Source organism: Lutzomyia longipalpis, chromosome 1 (assembly GCF_024334085.1).
Source record: "Lutzomyia longipalpis isolate SR_M1_2022 chromosome 1, ASM2433408v1".
Taxonomy (NCBI): Eukaryota; Metazoa; Arthropoda; class Insecta; order Diptera; family Psychodidae; genus Lutzomyia; species Lutzomyia longipalpis.
The window spans coordinates 39,097,061-39,109,149 of NC_074707.1; the positions used below are offsets into that span (position 1 = coordinate 39,097,061).

Below are 12,089 nucleotides of genomic sequence, written 5' to 3' on the forward strand. Positions count from 1 at the left end.
AAAAATGTGCTTTTACTAATAGAAAAAGTTAGTGTTCAATAACAATTCACCTCTTTAACTTTAAAAGAAAAATCATCCGAAAGTCCACTTTTTGATTTTCAAAATTGTTTTTTTACTATTTTTGGTAGATTTATAACTTCTTTGAGAAGTGATAAATGATAATGGTAAGAAGGAAATAGTATAAGTCTTACTATGTAGAAAAATTAGGATGAAGAACTGCAAACCAAAAGATTCTTTTTAAAAAGCTTTTATGTATATTTCGGAAAATTAGGGGTGTTTCTATAAATTAAAATTAGGGGAAATTTAATTTTTGCGCTGACTATTCTTTCCCAAAAAACAATAAAAATATTCAAAAAAAAATTTCAATTAAAACAGGTAATAAAAAGCGCTTAAATTCCTTTTAAATTTAGTTGTTGAGAAGAAAGCTCATTTTTTTTTCAGAGTTCTTTTTAGCTTTGTTGTAGTTATGGCAAATCAGCAATGTATACAATTGGCCAAACCCAATGACTTTTTTTCAAAAAAAAATTCCAACAATATCTTTTATATGAAATTTCATAAACCAATGAGTGAGCAAAAATTATGCCACTAAAATCATCTTGCTATTTCCACAGATTAAATAGTTTTTGTTTTAATATCTATACACTATTATTAATCGTTAATTAGTTGCATTATTATTAAGTATAATAATCATATCCTACGTCCAACATATTAATATTCAAGTCATATCACTCCTAAATACATTTTGTAGTAAGTTTTTTTTTGTTTTAAAGATATTTTTTTTAATTCTATGGTTTTAGTTTGAAACAATATTATACATGACCTTTTTCTCATAACATTCTCTTCTGTACCTCATTATCTTTTAAGCTCATCCATAATTTTTTTTTGCCTAAAAAAATTTTCTCCTTTTTGCAAAACTTCTCTATGAATGTTTATTTAAATCCATTTTCCATATCCTATGAGAAACTTTTGTAATGTCAACAAAGGTGTGATGTTATTGTCAAAATAGTTTCTTCCTCAAAACTTTGTAATTTCGTTTACCGACTTAATTTAATGTTATTTTTAGTAGAGAGAAATTCATGACATTCCATTAACAGAGAAATTATTTTTTTTTTAAATAAAGATATTAACAGAGAGATAAAAGAAAATAGTTTTTAAAATAAAAACATACACAGCAATTAATCACACAACCCATTTGGAAAAAAAAGAAGAGAAAAAATATACAGAAAAAATGCACAAAGAATTTAGGATTATATTTGAAATTTATTCGCGAGGAAGTACAATGCCGAAAGAATTTTATTTTTGTATGTATATATCAGTTAACCAACCAGCACCAAAAAACCATAATATTACTTTCCTGCATACGAGAGGGGTTAATGTGGAAAAAATTTCAGTATTTGCTTTTTTTTTATATTAAAAATACAATAAAAGAGAGAAGAGCGCGCGATTAAAGACACTACTGAGCCAGAAGTATGCGAGTATTGTTGAGAGATTTTATTAATTAAAATTTCAAAAAAAAATCGTTGAGAAATATAAAATTGTGTTTTCATTTAACCTTCATGTACCTCCATATAAAAAGCGCACCAACTGTGAGATATTTTTTTGATCACACAAATATTAAAACTATAAATCGGCGAAGAAGGGAATTTTTTGGCGAAATAAACATGAATGAAAAATGTTTTATTTATAAATTTTGGTGTATTTTTATTTTTTTGAAAATGTAATTGACTCTCTAGTTTCAAATTCACCTTCCAAAAGAAAATCATCACTCATCACTTTTTTTCTTCCGTGTGAATTCATAAAACATCGTGAGCTTTGGGTTATGTCAATTTTATTCTTCTTCATTTCAATTTCCATCTAATATAATTTTAACCCTATTAGGTATTTATTTGTATATAACCTTTGAAAAAAATCAACTCTTGATCAATTAAAACTTCTTTATATACTTCTTTTTTTTACATTATACTGAAATAAATTGATAATGGAAATATGAGAAATTATCTTAAATATTGTACCTATTTTTCTCACCCAAAAAACAGTAATTTTTTATAGCAAGGGGCATATAGCTGGTAAATATAAAATACAGATTCCTCGAATTTTTGAATTATCTCTATGAATTTCTTTAATTTATTTGTCTCAAACCGGTTATTTTTTAAAATTATTTTTACGATTAGAAAATTATTTGTTTCATTTAAGATTGTTTAAATGCAGTGAAAATGTATGAAGGTTTCCTTTATTGGTCACCAACAACGTATTGAGTTATTTAAAATTATCTTCTTGCTTTAAAGTTATTCCCAGTTAAAATGGAGACTGATTTTGAATAGATCGAAACGTCGCAGATAAAAATAAGACGAACTGTGATTCATTTTAATTTCACTTCATCTGATTTTCTTTAAACACTACCAATATTTCATCAGAAAATGAAAAGATTTTCCGAATATTAAATAGAATAAAACGACAAAGTCTGCCATTTCTATGCCCCTTGCTTTAAAATCAAAAAAATTCAATACAACTAAAATGGTTGGAGAAAATCAGTGTGAATAAAGAAAAATCAAACGGAATGGATTTTCTTTAAGCAAAACAAAAAGAAAAAAATTATCGAAGAAATGTCAGAAAATACCTTAATATCTTCCTGGACATGCAATCAAAAATTCATTAAAAATAACCATGCAACAACATGTATCGTGATTTCCAGCATAAAATAAAATAAAAGAGATCGTTTTTAGAAAGGTTTTGACATAAATTGGGGATTTTTTTTTGCTTGAGGAATTTGGCGCAATGTTGGGTATATGTAATATCTACTGCTGGGTGAAAAGAACATAATAGATAAATTTATGAAGATGGGAAAATCTTTGGTTTTTTGCAAGGACAACACATACACGCATACACCGTTGAGCATTTTTTACATGGAAAGGAATTTATATTTAGACGAGAATAAAAAAACGTGAAAGGTTTAAGAATAATTTCGGTGGGATTGACCTAGCAAGGAGATTTTACCAAGAAAAAATCATCTCTATACCAAGAAATATTCTTTGTGCTTCATCAGCAAATTAAATGGCATCTTGAATGATTTATAATTCAATTTATATGATCTATTGGTTGTAAAACTATCTTAATCTATTAGGATTTAAAAAAAAAATTTTTATTGTGATGCTTTCTTTAAAACCTCCTCAGACCTAAGGCTCAAGAAGCTTTAGCTCTTTTAATGGAATGAATAGGATCTGTACAAGTGATTGGGAAAACTTTGGAAATAAAAAACAACGAATATTCATAATTTTTGGAGAATATTTTTCCAAGAATTTCCCTTATCGTCAAATTCAGATTTTTCAGTGATATTTTTACCTCATTTTTCAATAGATAAAATAGATTTATCATTAAAGAAAACAAAATCAATTTAGTTCGGACAAATATTCCAAATTTAATAAATCAATAGATGAACCATTGCAAATAATACACTCAGCGAAAAACGTGGGCATATTCACCACAAATGTGGGTTAAATGCACCACGAAAACGTGAAAATTGGGTTAACCCCTATTTGTGGTGCAATGTGGTTAATATCACCACATTTCACCACACGTGGTTTTTGGACACAGCTTTACGAAAAAGTTCAAAACTTTGAAAGTTGAAAGTTCAAAAAAGCGTCACATATTTAACCACGCAAACTGGTTCCTGTGGTCATATGCACCACGAATGATCACGAATTGTGGTTCAAAACTTTCCAATTTAACCCATATTTGTGGCGCTATTCACCACGATCGTGGTGCAGACGCAGAAAATTAACCCCTATTCGCGGTGCCATTCGCCACGATCGTGGTGCAGACGCAGAAAATTAACCCCTATTCGCGGTGCCATTCACCACGATCATGGTGTTGCCGCTGAAAATTAACCCCCATTCGTGGTGCTATTCGCCACGATTGTGGTCGAGACGCAGAAAATTAACCCCTATTCGCGGTGCCATTCACCACGATCGTGGTGCTGCCGCTGAAAATTAACCCCCATTCGTGGTGCTATTCGCCACGATTGTGGTCGAGACGCAGAAAATTAACCCCTATTCGCGGTGCCATTCACCACGATCGTGGTGCTGCCGCTGAAAATTAACCCCCATTCGTGGTGCAGAAAATTATATAAAAAATATTTTTGATTTTGTTTTTATTTATTTATTTAAATATAACATAACAAAAAATATAAATTATCATTATTACATTAAACATCCATTTATTATGTACATATATATTTATTATGTATTGTAAATTTTGAGTAATATTAGGCCTATTCTTTAAGAAACAGAATATACGTAAATCTAATCGCGAAATTGTATGATAATCAGACACAAATGCAAGGATTTATTATCGTGATATTTAGTGGTATTCGAAGATATAACCACGTTGCAAAATCAAAAAGTAAGAACGGAGATATTCTACTCAATTTTATTCAATAAATTAAAATCTAAAATTTATGTTATTTAACGTAAAATCTAGACATTTGAGAACGTAAATCTTTATCTTCCAATTTCTTTTGGAAATGATTTTTATCTCATAATACCACCAATGATTATTTACAGAATGTCACATATAGGATGCACTCCTCTTTCTCATTAAAAATAATGAGCGTGAAGAGTATATCCCATGCAGTGTTATTCAAAGAGGCACTATTTTTTCGCGTTTCTTAAATTAATTAATAAATTTAAATATTTTACAAAAGTTCTCCATAAAAAAATCATGAACCTTCACCTTCTTTAATGTCGATAGTGTAAAGACTTTTGCCTTCTGGAAACACTGGAACTCTCCTTAAAGATATCCATCATCAGCAATATTTCTTCAACTGAAAAATAATTATATATTTTTATTAAAAATATGTAGATATAGATTTTTTCCTAATAATTATATAACTCACTTCGTTTCGCTTTTGGCACCGTCCTCATTTGATTTGATAGTTTTTTTTTTTTGGTTTATCTCATTCTAGAAATACAAAATGTTTCGATTTAAAGTGAATACTTTCTTACGTGTTTATTTTAGTAGTAAAATATATATAATTTAGTTACTTACAAACGGTCTCGTGAAGGATGTACTATAATTAGTGCGTTTCAATGAGGATGATTTAAGAGTATGATCACCTTTCCACTTTCAATTGAGGAAGCTGCGCTACTTGAAGGAGGTAGCTGGGAATAGATATGAACGAAATGACTTATTGAAAGAGATCATGTCACAGTACCACATAAGAAGAAAAACAAGATCCTTACCTATTATTTAAAGATGCACATCACATTGATTGTTTAATTTTATATCACATAATTTCCAAAACTGATCTTCTACTCACTCTAACCACTCCAACGATCTCAAGAAAACTAAAAGAAGGGTAACTCAGACAAAAATCTTGACCCTATGAGAGTGAGGACGCATGAGAAAAAAAGGGACCCATGCAAACAAACATTTTATTGCGTATCATAAAAATATTCCTTGCACAAAATTTTCCACTGCAGACCACATGTTTCTTTAAAATATTTTTCTTAGAAATGTGTGTCATCATGGGTGCATTTTTCATATAAACTTCTATTATTAATTAATCAAACCCTATAAATAATTAATCACCAATCAAAGGATTTTAGATAAATTGCAGCACAAATGAAAATTTAAATATTAGAGACCATTGTAAAAAAATTAACTAAATTTAATATTAAATGATAGTATAATAATAAAATCGCAATAAATAATTTTATAAAAATAATATAAAAAAGTAATTTAACCGAATAAATATTATAAGTTTGTAATTTATTACTCAATAATTATAAAATGTTTAATTATAAAAATAATTAAAAATATTTCTCTAACAATCAATTATTGTGCACTTTCACCACGATCGTGGCGAATGGCACCTCGAATAAGGGTTGATTTTCTGCGTTTGTCCCTGTGACTGTGGCGATGTGGTACAACGAAGTGAAAAAAATAAAGTTCACACTCTTGTACCACAATCGTGGACAAATGCACCACGAAGTGGGGTTGATTTTCTTTGCAAAAGATGATAATAAAAAATGAGAAGCATCACGTAAAAGCCTCGTGTGAGCAAATGCACCCCAAGTGTGGGTTAAATTTTTGAGGTCTATATAACTTACAGATCTATAGTACCTCGTTTAACCACACATGGGCATATGCACCACTGATTGTGGGTTAAATTTTTGAGGCAATAGAAATTCTTACGTCACAAATACCACGTAGGATCACGCGTGAGCTAATGCACCACGAACGTGGTTGATTTCCAGAGCTTGTGATCATACGAGGTGAATAGTACCACAAGTACCATATTTCATGGGTTAATTTTTCGAGGATAAAGCTCTTCGGTGATTTTTACACACATTTTGAAAGCTGTACCACGATTTGATGTGAATATGCCCACGTTCCGTGGTTCTTCTCGATCGTGGTGATATGCACCACGGGGTTAACTTGCGTGGTACGTGGTTTTCGCTGAGTGTAATAAAATAATATTCCTTCCAAAATGCTTCAGGTCTCACAGACAATTTGTTCATTTTTTTTTGCAAAACGATTAACCAAATAACCCATGTAACATTTTGTGACCACCAGAGAGCTGATTTGGTCACACAACGTTCTGCCGACGTAACCTTTACGTCGCCTTGTTACCAACCGATATGGTAGCGGCTGCGACGTCGCTGTTACGAAACCTTTACGTCACAAAAATTACCATGAAAACATTTTTGTGCAAATTGTACAAAATTTTCACATTTCTAATGCAATTTTTCTTGTAAAAATCATAAAATGAGAAAATATGAATTACCAATACAAATTATCCTCAAAAATACTTCAATAATTTAGTTTTTTATCAAAATAGAACATTTGGTCATTTTTGCGACTAATTTGGTAATCTTGTGACGTCGTGAACAAATGGTAGGCATAACGTCGCAATATGGTCGCGCGCAACGTCGCCGTGACCACACTCTCAATGACCTATTGTTACCTTGCAAAAACCGACTAAATATTTAATTATTTCATCAAATTACCTGCTAGATCTTCATTTTATAGAAGAGCAAAGACAATACAATGCATTGGTTGGCATAAAAATGATAAATTATGCTAAAAATAATGAAGCATACCCCATGGTAACATTTGTGACCAATTTGGTAATCTCGCGACCTCATGAATGCATGGTAACCGAATGGTCATATTGCGACGTAACCGCGACCACACTCGCAATGGAAGATTGTTACCTTCCCAAAATAGCCCAAATATTTAATTATTTAATCAAATTACTTGCTCTATCTTCATTTTATGGGAGAGCAAGGATATTTTAGTGGATTCGTGGGCGTAAATATAGCTAAAAATGCATAAAATCATAAGATGTATTCGTTGGTAATTTTCGCGACCAATTAGGTAATTTTGCGACGTCGCGTTATTACGTAGCGATTACCTCGCGGCAACGTCCCCAAAAATGTAAACAATGGGAAGCTTCACATAAATAGGGAATTTCCCAGCGAATTTTCTTCTAGCTGTGGACAAATATGAGGTAGCATAGAATCCAGAGTATCTGGATCAATGTTTCATGGCATTACATGGCATGCATTGCTGGAAATTAGCAAGAAAATAGATCAATTTCTTCTTCTGAAGACAGAAATTGAAAATCTTTGACATGAAATGTCACCGAGTTTTCTCATTGCACCCAGCAAAAGAACTTTCGCCGACATTGTCTGCGGAATTTCAGGACAATGTATTGGACAAATCTAATATTTATTATTAAAAAATTAAAAAATATATTTTTAATAGCTTCTTAAAGAAAAAAATACTTAAAAATCATTATAAGTGAAAAAAAAATATTAAAAAAAAAATAATTTGGCTCTAAACAAAAATAATAAATGAACTCGATTTTATTTCACAAAATTGTTTTACATTACAAAAAATATATAAAAAAAAATATAATAAAAATCCAGAAAAAATATTCTTAGATTATGGTGCATTTTAGTAGAATTTTTTTTAAATTTTCCGAATCTTTTACTGATAGTTTCAATTTTAAAATCATCTTTTCTAATATTCCATAAGACACGAAACGCTATTTAAAGGTGATTTATATGTTTTCAATCTGTGAGTGTACTTCTTTTCTATATTATTTATTCGCTATTTAAAGGTTTCACTTTTTTGAAATGTTAATTTTGTTTATTTAATACATTTTTTTTAAAATATTAATATTAATTTTGTATTAATAGCTTAAGATAAGTTTGAAGAAATGTAGGTAATAAAAGCAAAAGTGACGGAAAGTTTGGTCAAATTATGATTAAAAGTCAAAATGACGGTAAAGAGATATTAAATGACGGTAATTTCCTTAAGAGTTAAGGCGTAACCAAATTTTGTTTTTAAATTATCATTGGAAATTGTCAAACACTCAAGAAAATCGTTCTCATTTCCCGGAAAAGCGCTGAGAAATACATGAATTTTCCCGTTTTATTGGTGTAAAACATTTTGATTTTTTTTTCTTAATTTCTAGCTTTTCTAGTAAATTCCTTTCTATGTGAAATGAAAGCACTTTGAAAGCTTAACATTATATATTTAATCCATTTTCCTGCGAAGAAAACTCGCGAGATTCCGGCAGTGAACTTTTCTTTCGCTTCCTATTTCTCCAATATTCCACGTAACCAATTTTTATTTTCATTATTTTGTAGCATTTTTAATTCTCCTTCATTTAATAAAGCATTCGCAGAAGAAATCCGCTGGGAAAACTCGCTATTAAATAATTTACCAAAGCTAAAAGTACATTTTTGCGTTAGAAAAAAAAGAATTCCTCTCCAAACATAAGTGGAAAAAATTGTCCATCCTTTGCCAAATATAATCACTTTTATCTGTGATTCTTTTGAAGAAAAGAATAGCACAGCTTCTGTGTACCACCAATTTTTGTTCAAAATAACCGACACGTTTACCAAATATAAGGTGAAATTCACCATTCAGACAGTCTTCTTTTGTTCAGATTTTTAAAGAAAAGTTAAGATTTTTTAAGAAAAGTTAAGATTTCTTAAGTCAGACTGAATTTTAGACTAAATGTAATATTTTTTGATGATTTTTAAGATTTTCGATGTCTTAAGACCACCAAGAGCATTTTTTTTTAAACTTAAGAAATAGAAAATTGAATTTACTTATCAATTTAAAACAAAGAAAATGCATTTTTGAGTGTACAAAGAAGATTGATTCTTTGAAGAAAGAATCACAGCTAAAATGTTACTTTTCAAGACAAATTCAAGTGTAGTAAGCTGTTTTTCTTTCATTTTTATAACTTTTTCTCGATATTATTAAGCTGAAAATGGAGTAATGTTGGAAATGTCCAACAAAAGTCGTAGGATTTTGCGACGATGGAAGTTTATTTTTTTGGGTGTCATGGCGACGGCTTTTGGCGGCGGTTATTTTGGCGGGAATTCAAATATTTCAGTGCAAACTTTAACAAATTATTTCTTCATTTCTATAATATATTGAGCAATATTTTAAAGTTTTTCCACCTTAGAATATATAAATCTAATTTTAGAAAAATAAAAAAAAATTAATCAAGAAAATTCAATTTTTAATGGCAATAAAATAATTAAAAATTATCATTTTTTAATAAAGGAGCATTATTAAATGAATCTACATCATTTTTCACGACGGTAGTTAAATTGGCATATATTTTTTGTGTGTGATGACTTCCCAAAAAATGCATATAAAAATAAATAATATACGCGATGGTCGCCATGAAATTATTCCGTATGGATATTTGTTGTAATAACTCATGGCGCCATCACCATGGCATTGGTATAAATAAAGAAAAAGAAAGAGAAAATATAGAAATGTTGAATGTTCAAGAGAAAAACAGAGACAGACAGTGCGAAAAATTGCGACGTAACCGCAACGTAATGGCAACGTCATCGCTACTTGACGACGTAACAACGAGGTAACCGCGACGTCGCGGTTACGTATGTGGTCACATGCCTGGTCGCAGCGACGAAACTGCGACCTTGTTGTTACGTCGCCATGACGTCGAAAAATTCCCCATTTACGTTGCCATTACGTCGCGGCGAGGTGCGATGTTACTTGTGGCGTGACGTTGCCGCGACCTGAAATTACGTCGCCGCGACCAAAAAATGTTACATGGGAAAGCTTCCATTCCATGTAAAAAATCCTCAGAGACATCTTCAATCTCACCCTCAACCTTTCATGGTGGATAAAAATGTAAATTTCCAATCAAACACATTCAAATTCACCATGTTCTCTCACACCACAAAAAAGAATAAATGGAAAAATATTGTTTATTCGCTTCTTTGCTTGATGGCATGAAATAGTATGAGCTGAAGCTCCAAAAATTCTACAATATTCTCTTCCTATTTTTAACAATTATTTTTCTTTATATAATTTCTGTTTCTCTTTTCTTTTAGAATAGAACTTTAACATTAATGTGATTGGTGTGTACCTGTACATACATTAGGTTAGTACGACGCGATTTTCTTCTGCCATTCAAGCCGTGGTAAAAATGTTTTAATTTTAAAATAAGAAGAAGTAAAATCTTCATTTTGTTTAAAGTTAGAGGAACAATTTAGATTTTGTTTTAGGTTTAAAAATAAACAATTAACTATAACAATTCCAAAAAGAATCAAAGATTTTTTTACCAGCTTTCGGCAGGAAGAAAGCATTGATCTTGTATAGAATAGACGAACAATGGGAGTGTTGGTTGATATAGGAAAGTAGAATTTTTTTTATGAGATCGCTTGGAAGCAAAATAGTTAAAATCTGATAAATTCCCGCAGACTTTTCTCTTTTGCAATCAACGACATCTCTTGCCTGTTGTTTATTATTTGTTTTTTTAATTCTTTCAACCCTCCACCCATCCATCTGAACCTTACAAAATTTAAGTGACTAAACCTACATTTTCTATACATAAAATACAATAAAATAAAATACATCTTTCATTTTACTTGTTTTTTTTTCTTCTAAAACATGGCTTTTTTATGGTTTGGAATCAATCCAAACTAAGACTAGACTTATTTTTCTACATTTACATGTTTTATAGGATTTTTTTTTGGTATTTTCTTGTGTGAGATAAAATGGCTTTATATGCAGCACTTTTACTGTGAATGTTACAAGTAGATCGATCACATGTGTACGTAGTGGCTGAAGAAGTGATCTTTTATCTCTGCATGCTTTATCTTGCAGTGAGCTTTCATATTGTCACGTCGTGTAAACTTCTGCCCGCACACGGGGCATTCGTGACTCTGCGGGCGGTGTATGTTGGCGTGATGCCATCGATTTGAGACTGTTTTGTGGCAACTCACGCATCTGTACAGGGTGGGAAATGTACCCGAGAGCTGGACAAAGAGTGTGGAGTAGTCAATGTTGTGATCACGACGCGTTGCAGCTGATGCACCCGCGGAGCCACCCACCTGCTGCCCACTACCCCCGTTCTCCGCATATCCCTCCGCTGGGTGGCTCTGCTGTACACTGATGCGATGCCCCTGGTGCCCCGGTGCTGCCTGATGCCCCGGCATGGTGCGCTGGGGCGGCGGTGGGTGGATGTTGCGGGGACCACGTGACGCCATCAAAGGTTGCAAAATGTTGCGCCCACCTGTAACATACAGGGCAACATGGCGTCACGGTGCGCCTCACCACCACGAACACTCACGCATCCACACCTTGATATACTCCACTCAGCCGCCCATTCATACACTACTTGTTTTTTTTTATTTTGCTCATTTTGCCTACCCTCCCTTCTTGGATTCTCTACAGGTGATCTAAGATCAGTGAAACAGCACTAACTAGAATTTCTTATCAACGCTAAATATTTTTTTTTACTCCCAATACTGGGCCTATGGTTGATTATATTCATTCAATAAACCCAGGATATACCTACATATTGCTGTGAATAGGTTTTGGGTTTAAACTTGAGCTTCATTTGGGATTAATAAATGAGTTTAACAAAGTTATTATTTTGCGTAAATTATTGTTTTAGTATCTGTAATTTTTTTGTAAAAAAAAAATTGAAAAATTTCTGCCGTTTTCTTAGCTCATTTTCCCATTAATACTAAAACGGCCGTGGACGCAAAATGCATATAAAAGGGAATTTTATTAGGAAACTCAAC

At 31.6% G+C, this 12,089-nt stretch overlaps 1 protein-coding gene and 1 long non-coding RNA gene across 5 annotated transcripts in view; both read right to left on the minus strand.

The window, feature by feature from the left end:
* Positions 1-12,089, minus strand: part of LOC129787249 (sex determination protein fruitless) — a 112,043-nt gene that overhangs the window by 11,872 nt on the left and 88,082 nt on the right. The window contains exon 9 of one of the 4 annotated variants that reach the window (XM_055822684.1): positions 10,251-11,575. The exons of the other annotated variants lie outside the window; for them this stretch is intronic. Within the exon in view, the coding sequence (XP_055678659.1) occupies positions 11,106-11,575 (470 nt within the window). The 3' untranslated portion in view covers positions 10,251-11,105. Of the gene's footprint in view, positions 1-10,250; positions 11,576-12,089 lie in introns of those variants that run through there. 4 annotated transcript variants of the gene reach the window in all.
* LOC129787251 (uncharacterized) lies at positions 753-6,442 on the minus strand. The gene is made up of 4 exons (XR_008750207.1): positions 5,238-6,442; positions 5,044-5,156; positions 4,892-4,956; positions 753-4,819 (listed from the first exon to the last, which is right to left on the minus strand). It is a non-coding gene; the product is annotated as an uncharacterized LOC129787251 (long non-coding RNA).